We start from the raw sequence: 14,160 nt of genomic DNA, 5'->3' as shown, positions 1-14,160 counted from the left end.
CGTTTGATGGAGATATTAATATTAATATTTAATATTGTACTTGTAGTAGTAGAGTCGGGGGAATTAGTCAGGAAGACTTGCGCAAATAAAAAATTTGCATTTACGGCTGTGAAATCTCAAAATGTGCCTACTTCTTCTATTTCTTCTATGACTACTGCTCCTCGTTTGGGTGCTTCCTGCAAATTAATTACTACGACATATGCTGTATGTAGCCTGTAGTAGTAGTACGCTGCACACTTAAAACAAAAATAAAAGAAAAGAGGGGAAGAATCCGTACAGTACAGACGGTAGCGTTGCGTCAAACCAAAACATTTGAAACACGTTGAGCAACAGCAACAACAACAGCTGGATACTCCCACCCAATTTCAATTACCTTTCATCGCTTTTTCACTCTGAAGGGATTAAGGAAAATAAACAAGATACAAGAGGTGAATAGTAGTTGTTGCATTCTTGGGTAACTGTTTTTTAGTAACTAGTGTTACACTACTGATTTTACGGTTAATTTTTTCTTTTTTTTTAAAAAGAGAAGAGAGAAAAGAAGATAGTGATGTTGGAAAGGATGAGGTGGTGAGGGGTTGGGGTCGGGATAAAGATGTACATAGTTGTAGGCGTGGTGTTGTTGATGTATTGAATTTACACATATGGATTTGGATGTGGCCAAATGTGAAAGAGTATCTCCGGTAGCAGCAGCTCAGCAGCAATAAATTGTTTGGGTTTTGCTGCACCTTCACTCTCTTTTTTTTTTTTTTTTTAAAAAATAGATTCTAATAGGAGCAATAAACTAAAAAATACCAACCCCGGGTCGGGGTGGGGAGAGAAAGAGAAGGGAAAAAAAAGAAAAAAGAAGAAGAGAAGAGGGAAAAAGCAGAGGTTTGTGGGAGGAAAGAACAAAAGAAATAGCGAAAGGGTGGGGAAGGGAAGGGAAGGGAGGGGAGGAAGAAAGAGACGGTAAGTGGTAATTGAACATTAAGGAATGCAGCTGGTCAGCTGGTGAGGAGAGCAGAATTTCGTACTTTCACTGCCATCTTACTTTCTGCTACTGCTACTAGCATTCTAACAGTACTATTTCTTTCCTTTTAAAAAAAAAAAAAATTTAACACCCACTCTCTCTTTTTTTTTTTTAAATTTTTATTTTTAATTGACATCTGCGGAGGATATCTCTCTGTTATAGTACTACTACTAGTAATTTTTTCTATATTTTTCTTTCTTCTTCTTCGTCTTCTTTCTTTCTTTATTTGTTGGGTAAGAACAACTGGTCGGTCGGTCGGAGTAAGATTATTTTCTTTCTCCGTCTTCTTCCTCCTCCTCCTCTTCCGATATTTACTAGGTAGGTTGTAACAATAATACTAATAAAACTAGGATTAGTGCCAGAATCCATTCAGATCTACTGCTATTATTCCTCTCTCTTGAATCAATTCAATTCCCCCAGTGTGTGTGTGTTTGAGTTTTGACTTCTGCCAAGATCTGACCATAAACACCATCATTCAAACGCACCTACTCAGAAATTTTTTGTTCTCCCAAGAATTGCTTTTGAATTCGAGAGTTGACGGCTGGGATATAGATGGCTTCTTCTTCATCTTCTAGTAACCCTTGAAACAGGTGCGTGTCTTGATTCTTTACTACTATCTCCTATTTTCATTTTGTTTTTTTTTTTGTTTTAAATGAAAAATGTTTTTGATGGTCAGTTTGATTTTGATTGCGTAGTCTCTCTGCATAATTGTACCCTTCTAAACCTTAAATTGTCCATAAACACTACACCTGACACCCCCTAAGTAGTGCTACCTTTTATCTGTCAAAATGATTACTTTTTTGTTGGTGATAAATCCAGTTTCTTCTATGCATATTCTGAATAGATTAGCAGCATCCTTGAATAATTATTAGTCTTTTGATGCCTGCTAATCTGGGGATTCTTCAGTAACTAAATTTACTCCCTGTATTTTATTTCCCTGCAGCTTTTTTTCTTTTTTCCTTTTTTCTAAATCTATGTGTATGGTGCAAATCTGTCTTCCACCTCTGATTTTGATTTTGATTTTTTGGGAATCCAAGGAGTTCTGTGTGGAGGTTGTATTTTGTAGTAGAGGAATTTTTTTGGGGGTAATATGGAAGAGATTGGCACCCATGTAGCGTCTCCAATTTTCATCCGCCAGGCATCATTTGCCGTCGGTGCTGGTGGAGGTGGCAGCGCCCGCTTCTGCAGTCAGCATCCCGCGCCCAGAAAGCGCAGCCTTCCCTTCACGCAACAGCAACAGCACCAGCAAAAACCCTCCGACGCCTGGACTTCAAAGCAATGGGAATGGGATAGCATGAGGTTTATTGCCAAACCGCATGAATGTCATGTACCGCCGCCTCCTCCCGTGATGCAGCATCGTCATCATGCGAGAGTAATGCAGGAGGAGCAGGAACTTAATACTGCCCCCACCACGAGTGGTTTGAACAACACCTCCAAGTCATGTCATGCGGGTGAAGGCTCTGATCATCTTCGGCTAAAGCTTGGAAGTGATAGTGGAAGTGGCGGTAAAGCTGGTGACGCCGCTGGCACCAGCACCAGCTTTAATTCAACTGACGAACCTGTGTCAAGGCCCAACAAAAGAGTCCGATCTGGATCTCCTGGAAGTGCTACCTACCCTATGTGCCAAGTTGATAATTGCGAGGAAGATCTATCTCATGCCAAAGACTATCACCGACGCCATAAGGTGTGTGAGTTTCACAGCAAAGCTACTAAGGCCTTGGTCTCTAAGCAGATGCAAAGGTTTTGCCAGCAGTGCAGCAGGTTTGTAAAAAAAAAAACTCCCATTTTACACCAACCTCTTCTTTCTCATTCCCTCTCTCTCTCTCTTCCCCCCCCCCCCCCCCCCCCCCCCTCTGTTTCTTCTTTTTTCTCCCAACTTCGGCTTGTCACTGATCATCACTAATTTCTGGAGCTGACCATCAAATTAATACTTTTTTTTATGCCTCAGGTTCCACCCGCTTCCAGAATTTGACGAGGGTAAGCGAAGTTGTAGGCGTAGACTTGCTGGGCATAACCGTAGGAGGAGGAAAACTCAGCCAGAGGATGCTGCTTCACGAGTATTACTCCCTGGGAGCAGTGAGAAAGGCATCAATAGTGACTTGGACATTGTTAATCTGCTTGCTGTTCTGGCTCGTGCACAAGGTTTAAACTCTTTGACTTTTGACTGTGTGTGTGGTGTTGTTGGGGGGGGGGGGGGGCGGGCATCTTTTATGGTCTATTTTTTCCATGTGGTGTTCCCATTAACCACCTTTAACTGCTAACTAGCACGTTGATGGCGGAAAATCTTCGTCTCAAATAAAATACCTTATTTATTTTCTTGACTTGATTACTATTGCTTCCATTTGTGAAGGAGAAAATTATCGTTTTGGATGGATGTCTTATTTATTTTTTCAACTTTGTTGCCATCCCTCCAATCTAGGATTCAAAGATGACTGTCATGATTACTCTTATCTTTACTTCCCAAATACATTGATGCAATAACCTGTTTGATGATTGGTGCCTTGCCTTAAGATGCAATAGGACTGCTTGGAGGGTACATTTCAACTTTTAGCAGAGTCACTTATTCTTCTCTTTGTTGATGTTCCAGGAAACACTGAGGACAGGGGTTCTACATTACCTGACAAAGATCAGCTTCTGCAAATTCTTGCAAAAATAAATGCATTGCCTTTACCAGCAAATTTAGCAGCAAAGTTGCCCATTTTCAGCAATTTGGGCAGGAGTGTACCTAATCAAGTACCCCCTCAAAATCAGAGCCACTTGGATGAAAATAGTTCTCCATCAACTATGGACTTGCTTACGCTTCTATCAGGAACTCCCCCTGTGTGTGCTCCTAATAAGATGGAGAGTGAACCTGAAAGAAGCAGCCAGGGGAGTGACTCTGAGAAAACCAACTCTGCTTGCTCTGATCAAGCTGCATGCCTCAATTTGAACAGTGGGCCTGCTATGGAATTCCCTTGCATCGGAGGAGAGAGAAGCTGTTCAAGCACACAATCTCCTGTTGATGATTCAGATTGTTGTGTTGAAGAAATACATCCACATCTACCGCTACAGCTCTTCAGCTCTTCACCTGAGGATAATTGCCCACCAAAACTGCCTGCTAGTCGAAAATACTTCTCTTCTGACAGCAGTAATCCCTCTGAAGAAAGATCACCTTCATATTCACCGACTGTTGTGCAGAAGCTGTTCCCGGTGAAGAGAGGAACCTTGAAGCAGGGGAACACATTGAGTGATGGAGATGGTGATGCAAATTCTAGAGCTATTCGAGATGCTGGTTGCAATACATCACTCCAGCTCTTTGCTGGTTCGAGTGTGGGAAATGATGTCGGTTCAATTCAAAGTTTTCCTTTCCAAGCAGGTTACACATCGTCTTCTGGCTCCGATCATTCACCATCTAGCATGAATTCGGACACCCAGGTATTGATGACACAAGTTTTTTTTTTTTTTTTTTGGAGTTAATCCCTGGCTTTGGTTTTTAGTTTCTATTTTCTGTTTCATGAGCTTAGAATGCACAGTGGAAATGATAATGACATTTATCAAATCCTCAGGATCGTACTGGTCGGATTATCTTCAAACTTTTTGACAAGGATCCCAGTCATTTGCCTGGAACATTGAGAACGCAGGTCTGGTGTTTAATTGTCGCTCCTTGGTTATCGTACCCTGGTTAAGTTTTGAGAGCTGATTGTATATATGGTATTTTTTTCAGATTCACAATTGGCTTCTCAACAGCCCGTCAGAAATGGAAAGCTATATTAGGCCTGGTTGTGTGGTTTTGACAGTTTATGTATCAATGCCATTATTTTCATGGGAGCAAGTGAGTGAAGAGATGCTAGAGATGTTACTTCTTATCTTCTTCTTCTTCTTTCCCTTTTTTTTGTGCTGACTATTGGAATGATGCCCTTTTTTTGGGTTGCAGTTTGAGGATAAGTTGCTTCACTATGTCAAGTCTCTGATCAGAGATTTCAACACCGACTTCTGGGGGAGCGGGAGGTTTTTACTCTACACTGGAAAACAATTAGCTTCCCATGTGGATGGTTAGTATTTCTTGAGTTTGATGATATCACCAACTAATTGCAAGCTTTAGGATTATATGTTTCTTAGCACAATTTTAAATGACATTGAACTCTGGTCAGGTTTGTTGTCGGTCCATAGACCTCCAAGTAGTTTTTTCAATTATATTGACCATTTGTGTTAAGTTGTTTAATTCATTCATCACCACTTTCATTTTTAGTTTTATTTATCTTTACTCACAATTTTTTCTTCATTGAGGTTATTCCAATTTGCTTTCTGCCTTTTAATAGGTATTAACAATTTCAAATGAGAAATGAACTTTTGGAAATATCAACATATTGGGGAGTTTAATGTTAACATGATATGAAGCTTGAGGTGAGGTAACTCTTATTTCAAACATGGAGAGGAAAGGACTTGCAGTCACCCTAGAGCAGGGTTAGTGAAATGGCTTGACTTTTACCATAGGCACCTCGAGGCTGGCCTTCTCTCCTGTTAGATTTTTTGGTGTATTTAGTTCTAGGGATTTGTATTTACTTTGATATTTGATGTTCACTATACTCCATTGATCTCTAGGGAAGCTTCGGATCTACAAGACCAAGAGAGCATGGCGTTCCCCAGAATTGCTGTCTGTCTCACCTTTGGCAGTTGTACACGGCCAAGAGACCTCTCTTTTGCTTAGGGGGCGCAACTTGAACGTGTCAGGCATAAAGTATGTAGCCTATAGGGAAATGGATTCAGTGCTTTCATGTACCTCAGGCTGCTGTTTCCTCAGAAAATTCTTTGGTTACCTTGCAGGTTTAATTGCTCGCACACAGGAGACTACACAGTTGAAGATGTTTCAGGACCAGCATGTCAGGAACCTGAATACAATGAGATAAACTTGTGCAATTTCAAAGTTTCTACTACAGCATCTGTACTTGGGCGTTGTTTCATTGAGGTACCTTATATTTGCAGTTTGCATCTCAAACTGAATGGCATATTTTGAACAATTTGAATTTGATACATATAAAAGGAAAATCTATTGTTTCTATAAACAGATTGAGAATGGCTTCAGAATCACCAGTTTTCCAGTTATTATAGCCGATAAGCCCATCTGTCAAGAACTGAGGCTCCTTGAGTATGACTTTAGCGAGGGTGCAAAAATGGAGGATAGTATGTCAGCCTATTATCAGCATGGTCCTGGAAGGCCTGGATCGAGGGAAGAGGTTCTCCACTTCTTGAATGAACTTGGGTGGCTATTTCAAAGGAAATGCAACTCTTCCTTACTTGAGGGTCCAGATTACAAGATCAGTCGTTTCAAATTTCTGTTTATTTTTTCAGTAGAGCACGACTTCTGTTCTTTGGTGAAAAGTCTTCTGGACATCTTACTTGAAATTAACTTGGGTAAAGAAGGGTTGAAGAGAGTGTCTTTGGAGATGCTATCCGAAATTCACCTCTTAAACAGAGCTGTTAAGAGGAGGTGCAAGAACATGATTGATTTACTCCTAAATTATTCCATAGATGACTCTAGTGATACCTCCAAGCATTACATCTTCACACCAAATCATGTGGGACCTGGTGGTGTTACACCTTTGCATCTGGCTGCTTGTGCATTCAGATCAGATGATTTGGTTGATGCCCTGACAAGTGATCCACAGGAGGTACTTATAGTAAACTCTTGATGGCGCGATTTATTACTTTCTTGGAATTTGGATGAATACAATCTGTAAACATCACTTGGTTTCAGAATAACAGATTACTGTTTTATTAATAAAACATGTTTTTGTTCATTGGGATATTATTTGAATGTCTATTTGATGGATGCATTTGAACTGGTGCGTCAGTATCCTTTTTGATTTATAAAGGTTATGGTTCTACACCTGCAAATAACCATGTTAGAGGTGATCTCACTTAATTTGATCATATAATATGTTGATTATAATGTATTGCATACTTTCCGATTTTTGTCATATAAAAGTTCCATATTTTTACCTTGTTCACTGGTATTTCAAATTTGAGTTGATTCTTCAGTGTATTTATTATTTCCCCTGATGTAGATTGGGCTGCACTGCTGGAAGTCCCTTCATGATGCAAATGGACTGTCCCCTTACGCATATGCTGCAATGAGGAACAATCACTCTTATAACAGGCTAGTGGCGCAGAAGCTGGCTGATAAGGAAACTGGTCAAGTCTCGGTATCAGTTGGGAATGAGATTGAGCAATTATGGTTGGAGGTGAATCAGGATCATGGGCCTTCATTTCATATAAAGCGGAGCCAAAAACCTTGTTCTAAGTGTGCAGCTGTAGCGATGAGATACAGGAGGATTCCAGGTTTGCAAGGCTTGCTTCACCGACCCTACATTCACTCAATGCTTGCTATTGCTGCCGTGTGTGTTTGTGTCTGCCTGTTCCTCCGTGGTGCCCCTGATATTGGTTTGGTCGAACCTTTCAAGTGGGAGAACTTGTGTTACGGTCCTATTTAGTTGGAGATTATAAACAGGAGATATTTATCTCCTGATGAAATGGAGTGCTGGACTTGGTTAACTTAATTTGCAGCAAGAACTCGTGGTTTTTTTGGCTACAAGGAGGTTACTGTTCTCTACACGCTGCTTGTGGTGTCTGAAACTATAAGGTGGATATAAATTTTTTTCAGAGCTTAGATATGGATTGTGACGGGGTTCAGTTGCTTTTGAGTTCATTGTCCTCGAAGGAGTAGATATTGCTGATCAACTAATCTAATTTCCACATGGCATCTGATGAGCTACGAGTTGGAACATGCAAGATGAAGAGCCTGTTTTGACGCATGATGAGGCTGTCGAAAAGAGTAATGGCAGCGTAAGCAATTGCACCGAGTCCGAATTTAATATTAACATAACACTATTCTGGTGGTCTTTACCTATAAATCTTCTGTTTAAATCTGGAGTTGATAAATTCCGACTGGAGTTGATTTTGTCATTGTAAAGAATGGGTAGGTGATTAGGATTTACAGTGTTTTTATAGTTCTATAGTGAAATATATATATATATATATATATTTTTTTTTTACAAGGCTGTTAGAACAAGTTTGGTGGTCCTGGTAACTTTTTAATGTTTCCTATATTTTGTGAAGTAACTGGGTGTATTTGGCGGAAGAAAGTAAAAAATGGTGTATGATCACGGAAGATGATTGAGTTGTAGTGCATATTTATTGTTTCTATTGAGCCGTCTTCGTCATTGGTGTTTTTTTTTTACCCTTCCCTTACATATTGTCCTAAACTGTTAAGTTTGTTACTGGGGACATTGATTGATACCTTTTTCCCTCTAATGGTAAAAATATACACTATTCCTATACTGTAATGGAGAAGGAGCTTAACCAGGCTTTGTATGGGATTGAAAATGAACCTCTGAATTAGAGAGACAAATGCATTTCTAGATTTTCTGAACAAAAGAAGTACGATACTCGTTCGTTGTAATGGAGCTTCTCTCTTTTAATAAAGAAGTGGGCCTTGCACGGGCTGGCGTGGCGTGTCCTATGTCGAGGACAGGAGTAAGAATTTGGACTGGCCATGTTCTACGTTCCTTGCTTTATTTTATCCGAATTTGCAGGTATTTTTTTATTTTTTTTGCCCTTGGTTTCAGGCGGACGGTCATGGTGGTTGGTTGTAACTTGTATAGTAACGGTTATAAGTTGTCTACTTGGGAGATAGAAATCTTCAATCTAGCATGAGTAGTAATATATGCAGTTGCGAGAATATTGGATAAAATGATGATGATGATATTCCTATATAGCAGAGGTGCTCCTAGACACTGGAGCAATAATTAATTAATACTAGTATAACCTGGACAGTACTTAAAAGAGCAGAGTGGAGTCCCGAAGCCCCCGTAGACCATCAGTAGCAGGTGGCTTAGTTAGATGCAGCAGTGGTGGCCTCAGCACTCGGCCTCGTGGGGCTGCGGCGGCGGGGGCGGCCTCTTGGATTAATACTCTGAACCAACGCCTGTCCGAAGCCTTCTCCAAAGCCTTCAATCAGGCCTCCGATAAATTCGATAACCACTTGAGAAGCAAGACGAGCGGCGGTGCCGAGCACGGTGTTGCTGGGCTTGTCGTGATCCGGAGCTGTTTGGAAGCCATTTTCTTGGAGGCCGTTAATGAGGGGCTTTGCACAGAGGGCATGCAAATGGTAATTGTTGCACACAGCGCACCGGTATACTCGCCCTCCCGATCTTCTCTTCTTGCACCGGTCACACGACACCAAAGACTCGCCAGCATTGCTCAGCTGCAGCTGCCGCGGAGGTAGGAGCTTCAGAGGGTGGGGATGTAGCTCCGGAAATGTGATCTCAGTGGAAAGCATAGCGCAGCAAGGATGCATCTGAAAACTGCAGGCTCTGCATCTGAAGGTGAAGCCTCTGCAGGACTTGCCACAGATATCGCACTTGGGCCACTTTATTCCACCTGCGACCCACAATCAATAATAATTTTGGAATGCTTTACCATTACGCACGTAAATACATCATACATGCTGATGCTAGTAGTAGTATTATATGTTAATCACGCACGCAGCTATGTACCTTGTTTAGGTCTGGAGTGGAAAACCAGTTGGTGTTGGGGATGGAGGGGATGGCTCCTCAGAAGCGGGGGAGACAGGACGCAGAACTCATGCAGCTGATAATCGCACTCTTGGCACGCGAACCTCTTGCCTGCTCCGTACTCCTTGCAGCCTGCGCATGCGAACAGCTCAGGCAGCGTCAGCTGGGCCAGCGGGTGCTTTGGGTGACTGTAATGAGTTACTAGTACTGCTGCATCGCTGCTAATACTCGTACAACCTTGAGGCGAGGTGGGAAACTCAATGGAGGGTGGTTGTGGTGTATTACCATTACCGCCGTGGCCGGCTGGCGAATAATTTGGCGGAGAGGTGGACAGGATCGCTGCTTGCATTGAAATACTACTACTGCTAGCCCTGCTTTTCATGATGATCGGGATAATATAATACGACGACGACTTCCTTAACAACAACAACACACCAAGACCTAAAGTTTTCTCTCTGCATGCATGCGCATCGAAATCTTAAAAACTTCCCCCTTCAGACTGATTGTGAGTTCCTACCCTCCTCTCCTCTCCTCTCGCCCCCCCGGACAATCATATACTGTATAATTTATCGCCCAACTCGTACTACTGCAAATTTTTTGGGCCAAAACTCTCTCTATTTATGCTATATTCTTGCTAGCCAGAAAGTCAATAACAGCATCCGCTCATTGTCTATTCTCTTTTGTGTTTTTGGTAGTAATCCATTTGTCTAAAGCGGAGAAACCAAATTCTAAGTGACTCACAGCCGGTAGAATCATTAAGGAGGAGTTAATTAATTAATACGTGTACATAGGCAATGATTTGGACACGCGTATGTGCGTGCCACTAATTAACAATTACTACTATATATATATATATATATATATATATTTACCAGCACAAATCATTTCTTGGTTTCAAATCTTGAACGAAAAAAAGTAGAGAGGGATGGATCAGGGAAGAAGGCCCCTGCCTGAAGGGGAGGGGGCCCAAAACGAACAAATACATGTCGAGACTGGATCCTTAAGCAAGAGATGGAATAAATCTGCTGCACTGCAATGGTTAAATCGCGTGAAAAAAGGAATGGGAGACAACTAATAATGGTCGCAAAAGTCAAGCTCTTCCTTTTTAGCTTTACTACTCCCTCCACTTAATCTGACCCATCAAACTTGAGAACAAAGCAAAGTTTTATGAAGGGCAAATGGACTACCGTCTTTTTTTTTTAATTTATTTATTTGTATTTTCTTTCTTTCCTCTTTTTGAGCAAGGGACCAATACACTTCTAGTTCTAAATCAAAAGAAAGAAATATTCCTGGTCCACTTTTTGTCCGTTTATTGATCCATCAGTACCATGCATCCATACCAAATACTACTACTACTACTACTAGGCAAGCTATCCCGCGCAATGCGCGGGCGCCAGGTTGGTGTGTTTAAAAATTGATGGATTATTTGATGTGTTAGTATGTTTTCGGGATTTTTTCAAAAAGTTTGTTTATGGAATATGGTTCCTTTAGTATTATCCTAGTTTTTATATTTGTTAGTGAAATTTTTAAAGTTTTTTATGCATATTTTATTTTCAGATTGTTTGGTATTTTTTATTTGTTCTTATGGTTGTTTTAGCGTTATTTTATTTTTTAATGTATTTATATATAGTTTTTTTAATTTTTTATGTGGTTTTTTATTTTGAATTTTGTGGTATTTTGAATTTGTTGTTTGTTCAATGTTTGGATAGCATTTGTATTTTTTATATTATATGATATAATGTGCATAGTTGGTGGTTTTTTGGAAGTGAGATATTGTTTATGCTTTTTTTGCAATTGACACATAAGAAACACGTGTGGGGTCTACTGTTGAGGAAGTATGTGGTTCCATGGTATATAAATGTGGGCTAGTTAGTTTAACTTTGTTTGGTGAGTGAATATTTTTGAGTCTTGGTTGATTTGCAGGTGGATATATGGCACATAATGATCGAGTATTTTCTACAGTCCAAGATCTATGTCCAGAGCTGGATGAGGAGCTCAGTAGGTTGAGTATTGGTTCTGCTAGTGCTTATCCTATGCGAAATTCTTCTCGAAATCGTCCTGCTGAACCTGTAGCTCAGTCTCAAGTTACTCATTTGATGCTGAAGAACGAGATTTGTGATTTGTTTAGGGTTTTGTATAGGGAGCGAGAGTGGGGACTTGTGCTAGACAGCGGATTGGTTGCTGGGAGGAGGTTGCCGATGTTAGAACTTATAGCTTCGAGAATCAAGTTTGATGTAGCTGAGGAACTGTTGTTCTTGCCCCGATCGCCCTCTTTTGACAGCACCGGTAGTAACAATGACTGAGAGAGTGTTGTTTTAGTAATGTGTTTAGTAAGTTGAGTGTTGTTTTATGTGTTTGTTAGCGTTGTGTTATGTAATTTCACTTGGTTTGGCTTTGTTTTTAGTGTAATTAAATAAAGCAGTAATGCTTTGTTTTTATGTATTATTAAATTGAGTAATAAAATAGTGTGAATTTTTGTAAATAAGTGGGAATGAATTGTTTTTTTATTATTAATTATTTTATGATGCTGTTTTGATTTAGTTATTTTTTGTGTTTCCTTTTTTGTACGTGTGTGCAAGTTTTGTGTACAATATGGATAAGGTTTGTTCCTACATGACGTGTGTGTAGTGTGCAGTGAATTGGTTTGTTTTTTCTTTGTGGAATCTTTGTGATCCTGTGTGCATGTGATTTTGCGCAGGAGTTTTGGAGCTTTGTGGGATTATATAGGTGATATTGTGCTTTATTGTCTATAAGTAGAGTGTGTAGGTGTTTTTTTCTTATGGTTGAGCATTATTCTTTGGAAATGGATTATTGTCATAATCATTTTGGAGTGTTACGTGATTTGCATCCAGATATTGAAGTCTTGTTTAATAGATTGTCATTAGCTGGTGTTGTGGGGAGTGTGGGTGGATCTGATGGACAGAATGCTTCTTTGGCTGGTTCTGATAGGGCTTTAGCGAATAATATTTTGCTGCGGAATGAGATATATGATTTGTTTAAGAAGTTTTATCGGAAATCTGGTAGAGTTGCTGTGTTGGATGAAGTTTTGGGAGATATTGGCGAGTTTCCGTTTCTTCAATAATTGCTCAACGCATGGAGCTTGAGGTTGAAGAGCAGAAGAAAGCTGTTAGAAGTGCGATGGTTTAGTGTGTTTATGTTCTGTTTTTTTTATGTATTTGTTCTATTGGGTTTAGTGTGTATTAGGTTTTTGTATGGTGTTGCTTAATGCATCTATTTTGAAGAATAAAGAATGTAGATTTTTCATCAGTTTCTATCGTGATCATTCCAAGGTTGAGGTTTGTCGAATAAGTATACTACATGAAACAGAGAGAAAAGGGTAAAGGAAAAACAGAAGCAATTGGGGTAAAATATTCCTACTGCTGACAAAAATCATATGTTCATATTCTGGAGTTCTGTGTTGCAACTCACTACTCAAACTAAAAAATATATGTTCAAACTAATAAGCAGTTGTTGTTTCTTGCAGTCAAATGGTTTTATGAATAAATTTACGGCATGAAAAAATAGTAGATGAAAAATATAGAAGACTTATTTGGGGATTTAAATGTTGGAGATCAGAAGAAAAAAATAGAAGTCTACAAAGAAGGAGATTTTGTGAAGCTATGGCATGTAGCCTGGATAAAAGTACATTTTATAAACATAGCGTGGATGTAATTTACAGACTTGTACTTCAAAAAGCATAGCCTACAGTTTTTTGTGATAAACAAAATATTCAAAAGCGTAGGCAACCTGAGCGAATGATCTGGTTCAGATCTTTAGCTATCTAGCTACATCAACGTTATATACAATGATGGAGATTGCTGATGATCAAACGTTCAAAAGGTGTATCAAAAGTTTAAGTAGAGATATTACATTCTACTGCTCCATATCAGTCACGTCAGTGCGCTGTCTCTTAGTTGGACTCTCTGTAATTTTGAGCGCTGTGAATAAGTTGCTGTCGAAAGTTGTGGGTTTTGGGACAGCCTCTGCAGTTGATGGTCCTGGAGTCGAGGAAGGGCATGTAGAGGAAGTACCAACTGATGCTGGAGTTGTAGAAGTCTTTGATATGATTTTCTGCAGCATTTGCTTTGTGCACTATTATGGTTGTGTATTTTTCTGTGTCCCCAGATCCACGGTTTCCCATCATTTTTTTCACAAAGCAAGTCAGAATGGTGCTTTCAATAGCTTCTTCAATAGCAATGTAGTTGAGTTGATGCTGTAATATTGATATTTGAGTATTAGTTGATAGAATGTATGGCAATTATTGTGTAACTGGAGGTTAATAAATTTTAGTGCTGGGGATGTACTAACCTTGTCTTCAAGTTCTTGAATTTGAAGTAGAGTGAAGGGCAATAGTTGCTCTGCATCATTGTCGTATAGATCAAGTGTGAGCATTCCAGAGTAGTCAGCCAGCTCTATGGTTAATCTGCATCTGCAATAGAAATTAGATATTAGTGCAGTAATGAGTGGTGGAATAACTTATAATATTGTTGTTCTGTTAGTTACCTTGGAATGACATTCACTTGCTTATTGCAAGAAGTGCAGATAATTTTTCAGAGTGGTTTTGCTCTGAATGATTTATGGCAGTTTGAGCATGCATTA

The 14,160-nt window shown here is 39.8% G+C and overlaps 2 protein-coding genes across 2 annotated transcripts; one reads left to right on the top strand and one right to left on the bottom strand.

Moving 5' to 3' along the window:
* The first annotated feature begins 819 nt into the window (after positions 1-819).
* Positions 820-8,208, top strand: LOC140016156 (squamosa promoter-binding-like protein 14). The gene is made up of 11 exons (XM_072069578.1): positions 820-1,599; positions 2,047-2,770; positions 2,958-3,151; positions 3,597-4,423; positions 4,555-4,629; positions 4,713-4,820; positions 4,923-5,040; positions 5,591-5,726; positions 5,813-5,954; positions 6,055-6,657; positions 7,054-8,208. The coding sequence occupies exons 2-11, from the start codon at positions 2,100-2,102 to the stop codon at positions 7,477-7,479; spliced, it is 3,300 nt and encodes a 1,099-aa protein (XP_071925679.1). The 5' UTR covers positions 820-1,599; positions 2,047-2,099; the 3' UTR covers positions 7,480-8,208.
* Positions 8,209-8,728: 520 nt separating this feature from the next.
* LOC113712472 (protein VACUOLELESS GAMETOPHYTES) lies at positions 8,729-10,146 on the bottom strand. The gene is made up of 2 exons (XM_027235917.2): positions 9,544-10,146; positions 8,729-9,427 (listed from the first exon to the last, which is right to left on the bottom strand). The coding sequence occupies exons 1-2, from the start codon at positions 9,941-9,943 to the stop codon at positions 8,880-8,882; spliced, it is 948 nt and encodes a 315-aa protein (XP_027091718.1). The 5' UTR covers positions 9,944-10,146; the 3' UTR covers positions 8,729-8,879.
* Positions 10,147-14,160: the final 4,014 nt, after the last annotated feature.

The sequence above is a fragment of the Coffea arabica genome, chromosome 10c (assembly GCF_036785885.1).
Source record: "Coffea arabica cultivar ET-39 chromosome 10c, Coffea Arabica ET-39 HiFi, whole genome shotgun sequence".
In the NCBI taxonomy this organism is placed as follows: domain Eukaryota; kingdom Viridiplantae; phylum Streptophyta; class Magnoliopsida; order Gentianales; family Rubiaceae; genus Coffea; species Coffea arabica.
The sequence above is the reverse complement of the archived record's forward strand: the minus strand, read 5'-3'. Positions and strand labels throughout refer to the sequence as shown.

Coding starts and splice junctions, on each gene's coding strand:
- LOC113712472 (XM_027235917.2), bottom strand. CDS start 9,943: ATGAAAAGCAGGGCTAGCAGTAGTAGTATTTCAATGCAAGCAGCGATC. Junction 9,428..9,543: donor CCACTCCAGACCTAAACAAG/GTACATAGCTGC, acceptor TGTGGGTCGCAG/GTGGAATAAAGTGGCCCAAG.
- LOC140016156 (XM_072069578.1), top strand. CDS start 2,100: ATGGAAGAGATTGGCACCCATGTAGCGTCTCCAATTTTCATCCGCCAG. Junction 4,630..4,712: donor CTGGAACATTGAGAACGCAG/GTCTGGTGTTTA, acceptor TATTTTTTTCAG/ATTCACAATTGGCTTCTCAA. Junction 5,727..5,812: donor TTGAACGTGTCAGGCATAAA/GTATGTAGCCTA, acceptor GTTACCTTGCAG/GTTTAATTGCTCGCACACAG.